Source organism: Lipotes vexillifer, unplaced genomic scaffold, assembly GCF_000442215.2.
Source record: "Lipotes vexillifer unplaced genomic scaffold, Lipotes_vexillifer_v1.1 scaffold59, whole genome shotgun sequence".
In the NCBI taxonomy this organism is placed as follows: Eukaryota; Metazoa; Chordata; class Mammalia; order Artiodactyla; family Lipotidae; genus Lipotes; species Lipotes vexillifer.
This window is the reverse complement of record NW_006791208.1, coordinates 2,645,386-2,663,714: the sequence shown is the minus strand read 5'-3', so window position 1 is coordinate 2,663,714 and position 18,329 is coordinate 2,645,386. Positions and strand designations below refer to the sequence as shown.

The 18,329-nt window shown below is 45.8% G+C and overlaps 2 protein-coding genes across 3 annotated transcripts in view; one reads left to right on the top strand and one right to left on the bottom strand.

Annotated features, from left to right (window-relative positions):
* Positions 1-5,986, top strand: part of PLAC9 (placenta associated 9) — a 12,974-nt gene extending 6,988 nt beyond the window's left edge. The window contains exons 2-4 of the mRNA XM_007464213.1: positions 3,427-3,524; positions 5,300-5,428; positions 5,921-5,986. Coding sequence (XP_007464275.1) covers positions 3,427-3,524; positions 5,300-5,428; positions 5,921-5,986 — 293 coding nt within the window. The remainder of the gene's footprint in view (positions 1-3,426; positions 3,525-5,299; positions 5,429-5,920) is intronic.
* A 9,324-nt stretch (positions 5,987-15,310) lies between these two features.
* The window catches only part of ANXA11 (annexin A11), a 43,859-nt gene continuing 40,840 nt past the window's right edge, over positions 15,311-18,329 (bottom strand). Inside the window, exons 13-15 of one of the 2 annotated variants that reach the window (XM_007464211.1) lie at positions 18,018-18,076; positions 17,683-17,805; positions 15,311-16,088 (exon numbers count right to left, since the gene is read on the bottom strand). In XM_007464211.1, coding sequence (XP_007464273.1) covers positions 16,029-16,088; positions 17,683-17,805; positions 18,018-18,076 — 242 coding nt within the window. In that variant the 3' untranslated portion in view covers positions 15,311-16,028. The remainder of the gene's footprint in view (positions 16,089-17,682; positions 17,806-18,017; positions 18,077-18,329) is intronic. The other variant, XM_007464212.1, reaches the window with a different exon arrangement.

Here is an 18,329-nt window from a genome sequence, read left to right as displayed (position 1 = left end):
CCCGCGTCTCCTGCATCGGCAGGCGGACTCTCAAGCACTGCGCCACCAGGGAAGCCCACTGTTGTTTTTTTTAAAGACTTATTTTTATTTATTTTCTTTCTTCTTTTCTTTTGGCTGCATCAGGTCTTAGCTGCGGCACGCAGGATCTTCGTTGTGGTGCACAGGCTCTGTAGTTGTGGTGCGTGGGCTCTGTAGTTTTGCGGCACGCAGTCTCTCTAGTTGAGGCACACGAACTCGGTAGTTGTGGCGTGCAGGCTTAGTTGCCCCACGGCACGTGGGAGCTTAGTTCCCCCACGGCACGTGGGAGCTTAGTTCCCCGACCAGGGATCGAACCTGCGTCCCCTGCATTGGAAGGTGGGTTCTTTACCACTGGCCCACAAGGGAAGTCCCAAGACCATTGTTTTTTTTTTTTCTGTTTTTTTTTTTAAAGTTATTTATTTATTTTTGGCTGCGTTGGGTCTTCGTTGGTGCGTGCGGGCTTTCTGTAGTTGCGGCGAGCAGGGGCTACTCTTCCTTGTGGTGCGCGGGCTTCTCATTGTGGTGGCTTCTCTTGTTGCGGAGCATGGGTTCTAGGCACGCGGGCTTCAGTAGTTGTGGCTTGCGGCCTCTAGAGCTCAGGCTCAGTGGTTGTGGAGCACGGGCTTAGTTGCTCTGCGACATGTGGGTTCTTCCCGGACCAGGGCTCGAACCCGTGTCCCCTCCATTGGCAAGCGGATTCTTAACCACTGTGCCACCAGGGAAGTCCACCATTGTTTTTTGAAGAGGTTTTTCTAAGTTCAGTGGATGGACATAATGAAGGGGAGAATGTAAAAACCCAAACTGTTCTCCACAAAAGATGCTCAGAGTGGAAGGAAGTTTTGCCCCTGCACTTGGTTCTCGCCCCTGAGTGGAAGAGCTGAGATCCAGAGAGAGTTGAGACCAGGGACTCTCAGGGCATGGGGACTCTGACAGAACTCTAGAAGGCCAGCTGGCTGAGGTGGGGCCAGGGGAAGGCCAGGGTGCCTGGGGTCCAGTCGTTTGCTGACTGTGTGATCTTAGACAAGTCACTCAGCCTTCAGAGTTATACATTCATCACCTGCAAAATGGCTCACTATCCTTACCTCAAGACCTGCCAACCTCCTGGGCAACTTTATATGTCCCCTCGGGCAACCCAGCCAACATCGAGGTCTTACAAGAGTTTTGCATCCACAAAGATCAAGTCCAATAACTCTTACCCCTGCTCTGCTTCAGATGCCCACAGCCTTGGTATTGTCACTGTGAAGCTGCTCTACCTCTAAAAGCTAAAATTGCAATATCCCTTATCACTTGTTCCTTCTGTTACTCCCATCATCTCACTGAGATCTGCAGTGCCTTCAGCCCCTCCATTTCTCCCAATTATTGGCCCTCTTATTGCCTTCTCCTTCGTCATTCAGGCTAGATGCCCGAGCTCGTCCCTTTAAGCCCTTGCTGGTCGAATCCTCAGTTCCTTTGCACTCCTGTTCTTCACTGCACTCATGCCACAGACTCCCAGGTTTCAGCTCATCAGCCATCTGTCTCTGCTGCTGACACCCACCTGCTGAGCTGCTGCGGGAGGGCTTCCTTGTGATGTCAGCTTGTTCTGTATCATCCTCCTAACCGCCTTCCTCATTCTCCTCATCCCCTTTTGGAGCCCCCTCTTTATTCAAGCTTCTTACCCAGGGGCGTGCCGCTGGCTCTCGGAAAACAAACAAAAAAAAGCGTTTGTCAGTTTCCATGGTGGAGATACTTTCACCATGGCTCCCATTTTAGTGGCTGTGTGTCTCACAACCCCTCACACAATTCCTGATAATACTTCACAACTCGCTTTCCTTTCCTAACCCTACGTGAATTTTCAGCAGATGATTCCCCTCTTACTTTACCGAGTGAACAGAGGCCATCAGGTGGGGCTCACTCAACTTCTTGGCCCTTTAAGTAGAACTTTTTCACCCATTTTTGCTGCGTTTCCTCTCTCTTCCTTCCACATGTAACCCCTACCCCACCACCACCACCATTTCTGGATTCCGTGGCCTCCCATCTCTTCGGGAAATGGCATTCTTTCAGTTCTCCTGGCTTCCTCCTGTCCTCAGGCTATAAGCATGGTTGCGTTTCTTCAATGCTTAAAAACCTGGAAACAACAATAAACACTTCTTTAGATCACCTTGTGATCTGATCTCCCTTCCTTCACAGCCAAGCTTCATGGAAATGTTTTCCAGGATCTTAGTTTCCTCCTCCTGACTTTTCCTTCCCTTCTCATCCCACTGCGACTAGACTTTGCTGTGTCGGCACCTCTCCACTAAAAGCGCTGGGACGGCATTCAGCATCGACTTTTCTGTTGCTCCGAGTCCTTATCTTGCTAGACCTCCTTGCTGCTTTAGGCCATGCTGACTGCTTCATCCTTTTGAAAGCTCTTGGCTTCTTGTTTCTGGGGCAGCATCCTCCTTTCTGTGTGTCCGTGTTCTCCAAGGACTCAGCCAACTCAGACGCCCTGCAGGTTATCTCAGAGCCACCAATACTGCAACTTGAGCTCAAAACCCGGGCTCTAAGACTTCTGGTGTGAAGGTTGGTGGTGTAAGGAACCAAGGAGGAGCCAACGTTGGGGAGGAAAATGATGTTGAACAAATTGAACCTCAGATCTTCCGCTTACTAGCTGTGTGACGTTAGACGCATCATTTCACCTTTCTGTGCGTCAATTTCCTTATGTGTTAATTGGGGGTAATAATTGGTTGTAGAGGTTGACTGAGTTAACACATTTGTTTAGGACTCACTCGTGTCAGATGTTACTAACTGGTCACCAATGTCAATTACTATTACTATTACTACAATATCTCCATGCATTTTCTTCCTCTCTTCCTACGGTTACTGCCTCCTTTCATCACTTCTTACGCTGATTACTGCAGTAACTTCCTGCCTTCAAAGACGAATCTCTCCAATCCATTCTCTGTATTTTAAAAATTCACATATGACTGCATGACTCTCCTGTTAAAATAAACCCCAAAACAAGCATTGTGATTGGTTTATTAGGGCCCGGCCTTGTTTCCACGATCCACCTCTCCAGTCTCATCTCCCACCCACCCTGTCTGTACTTTCCAGCCACTTCAGGCTTCCTGAGGGTTTGTGCACTGAGCCATGCTATTTCATTCCTATCTTTGCACATGCCGTTCCTTCTGGCTGAAACCTTTCCTCCCTTCCTTTTCTTACCCAGTTCAGGCAGCACCTCCTTGAGGAAGCCTGCTTGGGTCTGTAGGAGACCATGGCCAAGTGAGTGAGTGGGGCAACCCTATACTCATACCCTGATCCACACTGAGCCTTCCTCTGCTTCTCTTTGAACTGTTTTTAGGACCCACCTCCCTTGAGCCCCATGTTTGCAGGAGTCTCTAATGTTACAGGGAAACCGAGGGCCCCACAGTGACAAGACTTGTTTTCCTACAGCAGCTGAACCCTTCATCCCCTCCCAAGGAGACCCAGCTCGGACTGCAGGGTGTGACAGACACATGGATGTCCATGGCCGGTTAGACGTCATAGAGGAGGTAATGAGGGTGACCTGAGAGGGCATGCAGCTTCAGGACCACCTGCCAGGCTGGTGGCTTTGGAGGGTTCAGGCCAATCTTGCTTTGGCAAGTTGGGGAAATCTGGGCCAATCCTGTTCCCTGGCCACTATGTTAAACATCTCCCTGCCCTACCGGGGCTGTTAGGCTGTCCAGCCCCCAACAGACCCTGCCTCCCCGGGACCTTGCTTCCCACCAGTCAGAGATCTCCCCATAATCACCGGATGAGAAGGTGGAAATTCAATTGCAGTGTTTTGTTACACAGCCATGGTTTGTAACCTGGGGTCCATAAACTTGTGTGGGGGAAAAAAATTGCACTTCATTTTCACAAACGTTTAGCTGAGATTTAGCATTCTCATTCACTATAAATACAGACAACAAACTGCAGGAGTATTAACAGTACTGTGACTTTGTTAGCAATAGAAATCACAGATAATTTCATCCCATTATAGTCATTGTGAATATCACTTGTTTTCCTACAGCTGCTGAACCCTTCATCCCCTCCCAAGGAGACCCAGCTCGGACTGCAGGGTGTGACAGACACATGGATGTCCATGGCCGGTTAGACGTCATAGAGGAGGTAATGAGGGTGACCTGAGAGGGCATGCAGCTTCAGGACCACCTGCCAGGCTGGTGGCTTTGGAGGGTTCAGGCCAATCTTGCTTTGGCAAGTTGGGGAAATCTGGGCCAATCCTGTTCCCTGGCCACTATGTTAAACATCTCCCTGCCCTACCGGGGCTGTTAGGCTGTCCAGCCCCCAACAGACCCTGCCTCCCCGGGACCTTGCTTCCCACCAGTCAGAGATCTCCCCATAATCACCGGATGAGAAGGTGGAAATTCAATTGCAGTGTTTTGTTACACAGCCATGGTTTGTAACCTGGGGTCCATAAACTTGTGTGGGGGAAAAAAATTGCACTTCATTTTCACAAACGTTTAGCTGAGATTTAGCATTCTCATTCACTATAAATACAGACAACAAACTGCAGGAGTATTAACAGTACTGTGACTTTGTTAGCAATAGAAATCACAGATAATTTCATCCCATTATAGTCATTGTGAATATCTCAATATATTGTTTACTATCAGTATGTCAAAATTTCAGTAGTAAAAAAAAAAAAAGAAAAAAATTTCAGTAGTTGTTAGACCTGGTGTTGCTTAAATAAGTTAATAAATACATAAATATTTATATCAAAATTTAATTTTTAATACTTTAATAATATTTTACTGCAGTTTATACCCTTGGAAATCCTGTATGTTTTATTTTTCTCAATGAAAGCATTTTTCTGATGGCGGTCTGTAGGTTTCACCAGACTGCTAATGGGGTTCATTTGCGAAAAAAGTTAAGAACCCTGAATAAAGAAAATTTCAAAATCCCAATACTGTCATTTGGCAGAATTGCCACCAGGGGGCGGGGTAACAAAAGGAATGTGAGCTCCCAGTGGTGACATCCTGAAAGGGAAAAAAGAATCCCAGAGTCCCTCCAAGCCCCAAACCAATGACTGGGTAAAAACCCCTGAGTGCCAGAGCCAGGAGCAAGCAGCCTTAGAGAGTGAGCTCCTAGGATTTTGTTATCTGGGGAGCTGAGAGGCAGGCAAGGACAGGGCCTGAACCAAGAGGACCCAGGTCCCCTGGCACCCAGTTCTCTCCCCGCTGCACCCTACTGGACTTCCAGGTGCTCCTTAGGATGTGGCTGATTAAGTGGGACTTGTCACCACTCTTGTCCTCTACTCCTCCCCCAACTTCTCTCCTTGCTCTAGACAGTGGAGAAGACGGTGGAGCACCTGGAGGCAGAAGTGAAAGGCTTGCTGGCTCAGCTGGAGGAGCTGGCCTGGAATCTGACACCGGGCCCCTTCAGCCTGATCCCCGACCTCCTCGCAGAGGAGACGGTGAGCAGCTCAGGTAGCAGAGATGACAGCCTCCAGGGCTGGGCAGCAGGGTGGGGACGGCTGCTCCACCCCCACGGTGTAGCCTGGACAAGCCAGGGAGGCTCCAGCTCCTCCTTGGGACAGAAGTGGGAGGCATCCTCTGGGCTCACCCCAAGTGTTCTCTGCCCCCACGCCCGGGGTTGCTGCAGCCCAGCATCGGGTAAGGGCACCTGGAAGAGTTCCACTCTCAGCACCACCCTGACTCAGGGCGGCTGCCTCCTTCCCTGGCCATTTACACACGTCACAGCTCCTACCATCTCCCTTCTACTCCTCTGCCGCCACCAAACCCTATCAGAGAAGCCTGGCATCCCCCTGATTGGCAGTGGAGGGACTGCCACCTGCTCCCTCGAGCCCTGCGTCCTGGGCACAGGAGTCCCCAGGGGACTGGGAGGGGAGGGCAGGCAGCCTTCAGCACCCTGTTTGCTCACTCTGAGGCCACCTGCTTTCTTTCAGATCGCCTTTGAGCACCAGAGCAGGAGCCACCCAACAGCTGGCAGTGATACAACAGCTCTCCTCTGAGAACAGAGCCGTGCGTTCTGGCCTGCCTTCCTCAGCTTTGTGCAAAATAAAAGCTACTCCTTTGGTCCGCTCTGTGTCTGCTGACAGTGACCCCTGTAGCCACAGCCCCTTCTCCATCTGCTCCCATGCGCTGAGGCTCACACCCCCTGCAGGCTCAGACCTGTACTTCCGCCCTCCTTATTTATAGGGGTGGACAGGGCAGGAGTTAGTTCAAGAGGTGAGGCACCTGAGGCGCAGAATCGTTAAGGCAACACAGTGGAAGGGCCCTTTGAGTAAACTTGTTACTCAAAATGTGGCTGTAGGTGAACAACAGGGGTGTCACCTGGGAGCTTATCAAAAATGCAGAATTCGGGGCCCTGCCCAGACCTCCTGAATCAGAATCTACATTTTAATGAGATCCCCAGGGAATCTGTGTGCACATTAAAGTTTTAAAAAATGTTTCTGTTGAGATAAAATTTTAACCACTTAAAACAGTACAAATTCAGTGGGTTCATAATGTGTAGTCATCACCACCTTCTAATTCCAGAAATTTTCATCACCCCCAAAAGAAACCCTGTACCATTAAGCAGTCACTTCCCATTCCCCCTCCCATCCTCCCTTGGAAACCACTAATATTTCTTTCTCTGTGGACTTGCCTATGCTGGACATTTCATATAAATGTAATCATACAAAAGTCAGACACAAAGCCTTTTGTGTTTTAACTTTTTTTCGCTTAGCATAATGTTTTCAAGGTTCGTCCATGTTGTAGCGTATATCAGTACTTTGTTCCTGTTTATGGCTGAATAATAATATTCCATTTTATGGATGTATCACAATTTATTCATCCATTCATCAAATCAGTGGATATTTGGGTTGTTTGCACCTTTTGGCTATTATGAATAATCCTATGAACATTCATGTATAAGTTTGTGTGGATATATGTTTTCATTTCTCTCGGGTCTATAATTAAGGATGAAATTGCTGAGTCAAATAGTAACCCTATGTTAAGTTTTTGAAGAACAACCAAACTGTTTTTGCATAGCAACTGTACCAGTTTACATTCCTACCAGCAATGTATATATAAGGTTTTCAATTTTTCCTTATCCTCCCCTACACATCTTATTGATTATAGGCATCACACTAGGTGTGAAGTGGTTATCTCGTGGTTTTAAGTTGCATTTACCTAATGACTAGTGATGCTGAGCATCTTTTCATGTGTTTGTCGGCCACTTGTATGTCTTTTCTGGAGGAAGGTCTATTCAAATCCTTTGCCCGTTTTAAAAACTAGGTTGTCTTTTTGCTGTTGAGTTGTAAGAGTTCTTTATGTATTGTGGATACTAGGTTTTTATCAGATATGATTTACAAATGTTTTCTCTCATATTCTGGGTTGTCTTTTTATTTTCTTTATAGTGTCCTTTGAAACAACAGTTTTGATGAAATCCAATTTATCTTTGTTTTGTTCCTTCTTGTTTTGGTGTCATATCTAAGAATCCACTGCCACATCCAAGGTTATGAATCATTTAATCCTGTCTTCTAAGATTTTTATAGCTTTAGCTCTTATATTTGGTTTTTTAAATCTATTTTAGGTTAATGTTTGTACGTGGTGCGAGGTGGGGATTCAGCTTCATTACTTGCACTTAGTTGAATATTCTTTCCCCACTGAACAGTCCTTGGCACCCTGTCAAAAATCAATCGAGCATAACGTTTAGGTTTACTTCTCAATTCTATCCCATGGTTCTGTATGTCTGTCTTTATGCCAGTATCACACTGTTTGAATTACTATAGCTTTGTGGTAAGTTTTAAAATTAAGTATGAGTTCCCTGACTTTTTTGTTCTTTTCCAAGACTGTTCTGGCTATTTGAGGAACAGTTCCTTGCAATTCCATATGAATTTTAGGATCAGCCTGTCCACATCAGCAAAAGGCAGTTGGAATTTTGATATGGATTAGATTGAATCTGTAGATCAATTTTTAGAGTATTGCCATTTCCACAATACTAAGTCTTCCAATCCATGAGCACAGGATGTTTTGTATTTTTCAGTGTAAAGTCTTACACCACCTTGGTTAAATTTATCCTTATTTTATTCCTTTTGCAATGATTGTAAATGGAATTGTTTTCTTAATTTTACTTTCAGATTGTTCATTGCTAGGTGCATGGATATATAAACGACTTTTTTGGTTGATCACATATCCTATCCTGCAACTTTGCTGAATTCGTTTACTAGCTCTAATGGGCTTTGTGTGGATATTTTAGGATTTTCTATATATAAGATTATGTAATCTGTGAATAGAGTTTTACTTCTTACTTTCCAATCTGGATGCCTTTTCTTTCTTTTTCTTGCCTAATTACCCTGGCTATTAACTTTCAATACAATGTTGAGTAGTAGTGGCAATAGCAGACATCTTTGTCTTGTTCTTGATCTCAAAGAAAAGCTTTTATTTTTTCACCATTGGGTATGCTTTTTTTGTAGATGCCCTTTATTTTAGGTTGATAGATTTTCCTTCTGTTTTTAGTTTCTTAGGTTTATTATTATTATGTGTGAAAAGATGTTGGGTTTTCTCAAATGCTTTTCCTGCATCAATTGAGATCATCATGTAGTTTCTATCCCCCTTCATTCTGTCAATATGTATTACATGGATTTATTTTTTACATATTGAATGCTCCTTGTATTCCTTTGATAAATCCCACTTGTTCATGCTGGATAATCCTTATAATATACTGCTAGATTCAGTCTGATAGTATTTCACTGAGGTATTTTGCACATTTCTTGTGGCTTTGGTATCAGGGTAATACTGGTCTCACAGAATGAGTTAGGAAGTGTTTCCCCCTCTATTTGGGGGGGAAGAGTTTGAGAAGGATTTGTGTTACTTTTTCTGTAAATGTTTGATAGAATTCACCAGCGAAGTCTCCTGGTTCTGGATTTTTCCTCGTTGGGAGTTTTTGATTACTGATCTCTTCTTATAGGTCTATTCAGACTTTCTATTTCTTCTTGAGTCAAATTTCAGACTTTGTGTGTTTCTAGGAATTTCCCCATTTCATCTAGGTTATCTAATATGTTGGCATACAGTTGTTAACAGTATTTTCTTATAATCCTTTTACTTCTCTGAAGCTGTTAGTAATGTCCTTTCATTTCTGGTTTTAGTAATTGAGTCTCCTCTCTCCTTTTTCTGTCAGTCTAAAGGTTTGTTAATTTTGTTGATCTTTTTGAAGAAGCTTTTGTTTCGTTGATTCTATTGTTTTTCTAGTCTCTATTTTGCTTATCTGCACTCTAATCTTTATTAATTCCTTCTTTCTGGTTGCTTTGGGTTTAGTTTGCTCTTCTTTTTCTAATTCCTTAAAGTGGGAGGTTAGGCTACTGATTTGAGATTTTTTTTTCTTTTTTAATGTAGGCATTTACAGCTATAGATTTCCCTCTGAGCACTGCTTTCACTGCGTTTTGGGCTTTCACTTTAATTAATCTCAAAGTATTTCTTAATTTCTCATTTCTTTAACTCATTGTTCTTTTTAAGTATGTTTAGTTTTCACCTACTTGTAAAATTTCCAGACTTCCTCCTGATATTTTAAATTTCATTCCATTGTGGTCACAGAAGATACTCTGTATGGTTTGAATCTTCTAAAATTTATTTAGATTCTTTTGTGGTCTATCTGTGGAGAATTTTCCATGTGCACTTAAGAAGAATGCATATTCTCTTGTTGGGTGGACAGTTCTATATATGTCTGTTAGGTCTAGTTGATTTATAGTGCTGTTCAAGTTTTCTGTTTCCTTGTTTATCTTTTGTCTAATTATTCTATCCAATAGGGAAAGTGAAGTGTTGAAGTCTCCAACTATTATTGTTGGACTATTTCTCCCTTCAATTGTCAGTCTGTTTCAAACTTTCTGGGGATCTATTGTTAGACGCATATATGTTTATAATTGTTATATTTTGATGGGTTAACCATTTTATTAGGATATAATGTCCTTTGCCAATCTCTGCCTCTTAATTGGAGCATTTACTCCATTTATATTTAAAGTAATTACTAATAAAGACTTGTACCATTTTGTTATTTGTTTTCGATGTCATAATTTTTGGGCTCCTTAATTCCTCCATTATTGCCACATTTTATGTTAGATGGTTTCAAGTGTACCACTTGATTCCTTCTCCTTTCCTTTACTATCTTTGTTATTTTCTGGGATTACATTAACATCTTAATTTATAAGTCCAGTTTGAATTAATACCAAGTTTCAATAGTATACAAAAGCTTTGTCTCTCTCTATATGTCCTATATAGCTCCATCACCTGCCTTTAATGTTGTGATTGTCACAAATCACGTCCTTATACATTTTGTGCCCATCAACACAGTGTTATAATCCTTGTTTGGCGCAATTATCTTTTAAATCATATAGGAAAAAAAGAAGTGCTACACACCAAAAAATATATATTAATACTGATGTTTATATTTACCTATGTTTATCTTTACCAATGTTTCATCTCTTCAGGTGGATTTGAATTACTGTCCAGTATCCTTTCATTTCAGTTTGAAGGACTTTCTTTAGCATTTCTCACATGAAAGGTCTACTAGCAAGAAGCTGTCTCAATTTTTGTTCACCCAGGAATGTGTTAACTTCTTCATTTTTGAAGACTATTTTGCCAGATATAGGATTCCTGTTAACATTTCTTTTTGCAGCACACTGAATATGTCATCCCACTGCCTTCTAGCCTTTATGGTATCTGACAAGAGATCAGATGTTAATCTTATTGAAGATCCCTTGTATGTGACAAGTCAGTTCTCTATTGCTGACTTCAGGATTCCTTGTTTTTCAACAGTTTGGTTATAATGTGTCTCAAAGTGGATCTTCTTAAAAATACTACTTATGGTTCACTGAGCTCCTGAGATGTGTGGATTAATGTCTTTCATCAAATTTCTAAGCTTTCAGCCACTGTTTCTTCAAGTATTTCTGCTTTCTCTCTTCTCTTCTATGACCTCCATTATGTGTACGTTGGTATACTTCATGATGATGTCCCACAGGTCTTAGGCTCTGTTAACTTTTCTTCATTCTTTTTCCTTTTTACTCCTCAGATTGGGAAATCTCAATTGACCTATCTTGAAGTTTGCCAACTCTTTCTTCTACCTTCTCAAATCTCCTCTTGAGCCCCTCTAAGTGATATTTAAAAATTTATAATCGTACTTTTCAACCCCAGAAGTTCTATTTGGTTCCTTTGTATAACTTCCTTTTATTGACATTCTCTATTTGGTGAGACATCATTCTCTTAGTTTCCTTTGGTTCTATACACGTGGTTTCCTTTAGCTCTTTGAGCTTTTTAAAGGCAGTTGATTTAAAGTCTTTTCTTGGTAAGTCCAATGTCTCGGTTTTCCTCAATTTCTATGAACAGATTTCTTGTTTTCTTGAGTATGGGTCATACTCTCTTGTTTCCTGGCATGCCTCAATAATTTTTGTTGAAAACTGGGCATTTTGAACATTATGTGAAAACTCTGGAAATCTGATTCTTCCCCCTCCCGAGTTTGTTACTGCTGCTTGTTGAATTTGTTGTAGTTTGTTTAGTGACTTTCTGAACTAGTTTTTTAAAGTCTGTATTTGGTGTGGTCATTGAAGTCTCTGTTCAGTTAACTCAGTGGTCACTAGTGATTCAACACAACTCAAACTCCTGGAACAACCACAAAACCCCAAATTTCCCAGTCTTTACAAATGTGTTGTGTGTGTGTTGGGGCAAATCTTTGGATACTCTGCCAGGCAGTCTGTGACTCTGCCTGCTTCACTTCCTGCATGTGTAGAGCCTGAAGGTCAGCCAGAGGTGAGAGCTTACGGTCCTCTCAAGTCTTTTCTAAGCATGTGCCCAGCCCTAGGCATGTGTGTGGCCTTCTAGATTCCCAGGAATTAAGGGGAGCACTCTAAAACCATTATTCCCCAAAGCATCACATCATCGGTCTTTGCTCCCCAAACTTTTCAATTTGTCTCCTGTTTGCCCCAACTGTTATCCCTCTCTCCAGGCATCAGTGCTAATGAATCTGCCTTCAAATGTCCCTGAGGGTTACCACCTCCTCCTTGGGAGAGTTCCAAATTAGGTAAAATAAAAGCAAGTCATTTGAGCCAGTCTTTCAGGGAGCAACAAGAAAGATCAAAACAACCAACCATAATTCTTGAGAACAAGGTCCATTCTGCTCCATTCATTGCTAGGAACCTATAACAGAATGTGGATATTGTTTTTGAGGCTGATGCCAAGCTGCGGTGAGGAGAATAAGGCTGGAGAAAGTGAGAATGAAGCAAGATCCTCTTACCAAGACTCAGCTTTGTTTTTTAGGCTTTTGTTTGGTTGCAAACTTTCATTTTCAGAGCTCTCATAAAGTTGATTCTGACAGTTTTTGCCATCCTATTTGTCACTTTCACGTAGGAACAGGCTTTTGGAGTTCCCTACTTTACCATTTTTGCTGACTACAATCAAGTTTAAGAAGCTCTGATCTAGTCTTCCCTTCATTTTAGGCCCAAAGAGGGGAAGTGGCTTATCCAGGGTCACACAGCAAACCAGAAGCTGAGCTGAGATGAGAAAAGGGATGCCTGACTCCTGGACCAGTGCTCTTTCTGATTCAGGGCTGCGTCAACTCTTATTGCTGGGAAGGAACCAGGTTCAGAGTGGACACCAGTATTAGGCCAAAGCAAGCTTTCCAAGGAGTAGGCGTTGAGGGTAAGAGCCCCTTACAGAGTTGAGGCCCTGAATGACCAAATCCTTTGCTGAGAGGGAACCCTGTACAGGGGCAGTTGGAGGACTAAGTAATGATGTCCCTGTCCTTACAGGAATACGAGCAGAGCTTTCAGGTTTGATGGGGTAAAAAATTTAAGCTAGTATCTATCTAGTATCTGCCTGGAGAAATGATTAGCTTGATTTCTGTTTTCATGTCTGACTCCACTCCATATCAGCCAGGGTAGGAAGGAGCTGAGGGCAGAAATAAGGGGCCAAGTCCTAGGCTAGGACTATAACTCCCTGCCAAAGCACAAGGATGGACATGGCATGGCCATCCAGTTGTTGCTTTGACCATGGGCATCTGCAAAGGCTCATCTTTCAGATCCCTCTTGCCAAAGCTGGGAGTGGACCAGTCCCACCTCCCACCACCGGACTGAAACACTCTGCCACCTGCTCATCTGCCCTGTGTGTGAACATTTCTAATTTCAGAAGTTCTCTGGCTCAGTGCAGGAGTATTTAGATCAGCATCAGAATATAAGGCAAGCAGGTTACAGATGCAGTTTCTTGGCCCCCATGGCTGCTCAGAATCTGTGAGGGTGGGGCCCAGGGACCTGCACCTTTAACAAGCTTCTCAGAAGATCCTGATGCACACTAGGGTTTGAGAACCACCACTTAGGACTGTTTCCCCGTCTACAAAGTGAGCACTCCAAGGTTCCTTTCTCAAATTTTGCACCTGAGGCAAGTGACTCATTGCCTCACCCTAGTCCTGGCCCTGTCCCTAACACACAGTGTTCATTCCAATGTCCCCCCACAGCTGTTGAAAACAGACTCAGGGCTGAACTCACCTCATGCCTCATCCTCTGGTTGCTATTCTGGAAGTGACATTAGATGTGCGGCATGGACCGGCCTTGACTGACACCTCCAGGAGGCAGGAAAAGACCCAGCGTAGTTTCCTCCCAGAAAGATGACCTGTAAGGTCAATGTCTCCCTCAACTTTTTTTTATCCTGAGCATCACCGCCAGTGTTAATAACCTTTTGCTGATCTTAGAAGGCAGTAGGTGCCTTTCTTTGTCTCTGGAGAGATCTGTGAGGCATTCACATAGTCCTCCAGCCCATCCTTACTATGAGTTGGGTCCCATGGGCATGAGCAAGAGGGAAGTCAGAGGGACAGAAAGGTAGAAAATAAGGACCAGGATGAACACAGGTGGCCCCCAAGTGTGTAGGCCAGGGGTCTCAAACTCAAAGACGTGTAAGGGCCCAACAGGTAACGTGCACATGGTATACAATAGGGAGTAGTGGGGCCTGTGGCAAAATGGAGAGTACATACCTAAACAGGGCACCTCTGAGTTGGCTCCAGCAGCAACTGCTATGCAGGAATTCTGGGCAAGCGTTACTAGAATTTTTGGCTTTTCCAGAGAATCCATTCTTCCAGATTTTTAAAAATATGAAATCGCTCAATGCTTAAATGTTGGCAACAAATTCAAATGTCTAAAAGGACTTTTTGGGGACCAAAGTGAATCCATGTACAGGTTAAATACTGCCTGTTGGGCACCAGGTTGGAACCTCCGGTGCAGACAATGGGACAAAGTAATGTCACAGAACATTTACAGTCACGTTATGGGAAGTTGAATCTAGACCCTGGCACAGTGCAGGAGGCCGCCAAAGTCAGCCTGGACCCACGGCAAGTTGTGCAGCGCCACACAGTTCATCCCACCAGGCAGGTCCCACCTGGCACCCAAGGGCAAGGGGCCCACCCTTCGGGAAGGGCAGCCAAGCATGCTGGGTCCTGGTCAAGAGGCTCCAGGCATGGAAACTGAAGCAGAGCTGACGTGACAAGCAGGGCCTGCTGTCCATCCCAGGGCCCACATCAGCCTTTCTGGCTGAGCAAGGCAGGTCTAGGTAGACCAGGCTAGTGTCCAGCTCACGGCTGCCCCACGCCCCTTGGGCCATCCCCTCTTCTATGTCCACAAGGCAAGGAGGAGTCAGGGTGGTGTCCCCAAGCAGATGTCTACTCTGTGGACAAGCCACTCCCTGGGGCCCCTGCTAGGGCCCAGCAGGCTTGGGCTCCCACCATAGTCTCTGATTCTCTCCCTTCTAAACTTTCAACATAAGAAACCAGAAAGGGAGTGAAGATCCCTGACCAGAAAACAGCCTTTGGGCTTCTATAAGTGACGACGACTTCTAGAAACTCTGTCCCTTCTGGACTTGCCTTCTCCTAACACCACCAACCAAGGGGCAAAGGGCCTGCCGGGGACCACAGCCAGGAGCTCCCTTTCAGACTGAAGGGTCCCTGAGAGGAGGAGCCGGTCTCACGCCTCTCTGATCCTCCTCTGTAAGGCCTCCCCCAGGAGTCATGCACACCCCCTCCTTCCTGTGCCCCTCCTTCCGGACCTGGGGGGAAGGACCACGCTCCTCCTCCTCGCCCTAGTGGGCCTCACCGTGCCCGCCTATGATGCCTTTTCAGCGTCTGGGCCCTGAGCACGAATTTCTCATGTCCTTATAACCCAGTCCCTGCAAATTACTTATGCTCAGGGTTTCCTAAGCACAAGTTTCTATTTAAAGTCATAAAAATTTCCACCGGCTAGTAAGGCTGGACCCCTGAGCTACAGGGCAGAATCATGAAGCACAGGAAAACAAGCTGGCACCAGGTAAACACTTCCAGAACGTTCCAGAGCTGGCTGACTTTAATTTGGAAACAGCTTTTGGCCATCGACATTCAGGTTTAAGGCACATTCTCAATTACAAGTAACCCTGTCACTGGCAGGGAGCTGGCTTTGTTCTCGTGGTTTTGCATGGAACAGATGACTTTCTGGCTTTTTTCTTTTCTGAAAAGGAGTGAGTTTGGCAATAACAAAGCTCATGACACATTCTCACCAGATGCAAAGAGTACTCTTAAAGGTTTTCCCTTTTACTCCTCAGTGAGGACATGGCGCCCCCAGTCCCCACCTGTCTCACCCAAACTGTGTATGCAGCAAAGACGTGTGCGCGCCTGTCTGCAATGACTATATATTAAAAAAAAAACCCTCCAAATAAACATACAACATCATATGACTAAAACGAAGCCAGAAGTTTAAGCCACAAGCAAAGGGGAATGGCTGCATGAGTCAGGAAACAAAACGTCTACTTTAGCTGCAAGAGGCTGTGAGGAGTGGGGGTGGGGAGGAGGTATCCTGAGAGAGTTCAAGACCAACCCAGGTCCCTCAGCACGAGCACAAGACACGGATCAGGAGGGCAGGTGGGGGACGGGGCCAAGGTTCTATGGATGGTCTGCGCTGGGACACCAAGGGGTTTTTTGTGGATTTGTTAGAAACAGACAAGACATTCTTTTGGCCTTTTCCTGGCATTGCTGTTGCCAGCAGGTGGACAGAAGTGACCACCAGTCACCACTCAGTCGTTGCCACCACAGATCTTCAGCAGTATCTTCCGGTAGTCCCCGGAAGTGTCTCCCTGGTCACAGAAACAAGTAAGACATCAGTCAAGCGAGGTTCGGCCAATTCTGGCTTCCTGGATCCTGATTTTCTTCTGCCCCAGGTGCCCTTACAGGAGACGCAGCCCCATCCTAGGAAATTCCCCATCGTGCTGGTGCCAGAGCAGGTGAGAGGCTCACACGCTGGCCTTGAAGGTGGCACAGACCTTTGACAACGCAGTTCAGCCTCCTGAGCCCTCCCATTAAAAAAGAGAAAGCTGTACTCACCCCCATGATCAAAGTCAGAATTTGAAAAACAAATACAAAAAAATTTTAAATAGCCAACACCCCCCCCTACCCAGGGCTAACTACCAGTGGCCTTTGCCCAGTGCATTTTTGTTGCACTAAGTTGGGATTATACCATAATGCACTACTGTGTCCTGTACAGGAAGTGTAATCTACTATGATACGACCGTCCAGTGAAGGGGACTGTTATTATTTGGGCATCCCAGTTCACACTGATATCCCCTCTACCTGAGTCCACTGCACTTACATTAGAAGTAAGGCCACACTTAGCTAATTTCTCATCATTTCCTGCCATCATTTCCTTCCTTGAGGGCAAGGCCTGTTTGGTGCCCACAACCTATTAGCACACACAAGATACTTTGTGAATAATTACTAATTCTCTGCTATCAACAGCATTGCTTTTATATCCAAGAAAAGAGAGAGAAGCCTCTCTCAGTGACAAGCCCAACATCAAACGTTAGTGAGTCTGAAATCAGGACCTGGGTATGGTGACTTCAATTTCAAGGTTCATGTGAGTTCAGAAATTAAGTGTCAGACCCCCCCACCCCTGCCACGACAGGAATCAATTTTGTCAGACTGGCTCTGGCACAGTGATAAAACAGGAGCTGGTGTCTATCAGACACGTACATGTGTCACACAACATGCTTCACGTGGACCACCTCCTTTAAGATGCAACAGTCCTGGGCGGGGGGTACTATTATTATCCTCCTCTTAACGATGATGGAACTGGGGTTCAGGGAGGTTTAAGCAAGCTGCTTGAGATCACACAGTGAGCAAGTAGAAAAGCCAGAGCTGGACCCCAAGCAGTGTGACCCCCGAGCCCTCCCTCTGAACTGCCTTCCTGTGCTGCCTCCACCACAGAGCTGAGGGAGGGGACTCATCAGGGAGCTAGAGCCGCCCACCCTCCAGGGGGCTCGGGGCTTGATTTCTCACTGATGGATCACAGACCCACAGGGTGGCTGGATTCTGAAGGCCAGGCACCAGGTGGGGGAGGTCCTGTGTTCTCTGATGCCGATTTTGGACCCTCCCCTCCACAACCGTTTACTGAACAGATGTGCTGGATGCTGGGACACAGAGAGGGGCGACAGCAGTGTCACGAGCCACTCTGCCATCAGGAGCTGACAACCTGTTGTTGTACAACCAGATGAACAAGTGAAAACTGAAGAGGGCAAGTACGAGGACCACAAACCAGAGGCCCATACTTGGCTGAAGCCGAGCCCACGAGAGCTCCAAGGAGGGAGAGTAAAGGGGACGGTGGGAGTGGCCAGGGAGGTCCGTGGGTGAGCAGGACACCAAGAGGCAGCCCAGACAGCCCCCAGAGGCCCGTACCGTGATATCGTGGTACAGGGACTTGCCGTACAGCCGCTTATACTCTGCTCTGATGTCCAGGAGGTCGATCTCGCTGCGAGACACCATGATGCGGATCAGGGTCCGGTCCTTGGTTCCTGCTCCCTAAAGAGAGTGGGCCCAGGGGCATGAGCAATGGGCCTCCTCACTGTCCCCTTCCCCACCTTCCCTGGGCCCTGGTCCCCTCCCCGCCCCTGGGCCCTCTGTCCTCTTGGCTGAAGGGTGGCCCTCCTCATGCCTCCTCCCCTGAGCAAGGTCCCAGTCACGAGTGGGCTGAGACACCGCCCACCCAGACCCTGCACCTGGGGGTTACCTACCCTCATGGCCTTGTTGAGCCTTTCAGCAAAGAAGGCTGGGGTATTCTTAAGACATTTCACTAGAAGAGAGAAACACGGCGTAACTTGATCTGCAGAAAACTCAGTCCAGGGGGACATGACGCACACAGCATCCTCTTAGGAGGCCGATGTCAATCAAACACACCACTGCATCCATCTTCCTCTCCCCTCATCTCCTCCAGGCTCAATTATCCTACAATCCTGGCTCCAGCCCTTTGGAACAGAGACATGCAGAGCCTGGACACCAACCCAACCCATTTCCTGACAACCAATGTGATGCAGGAAGCTGTGTAG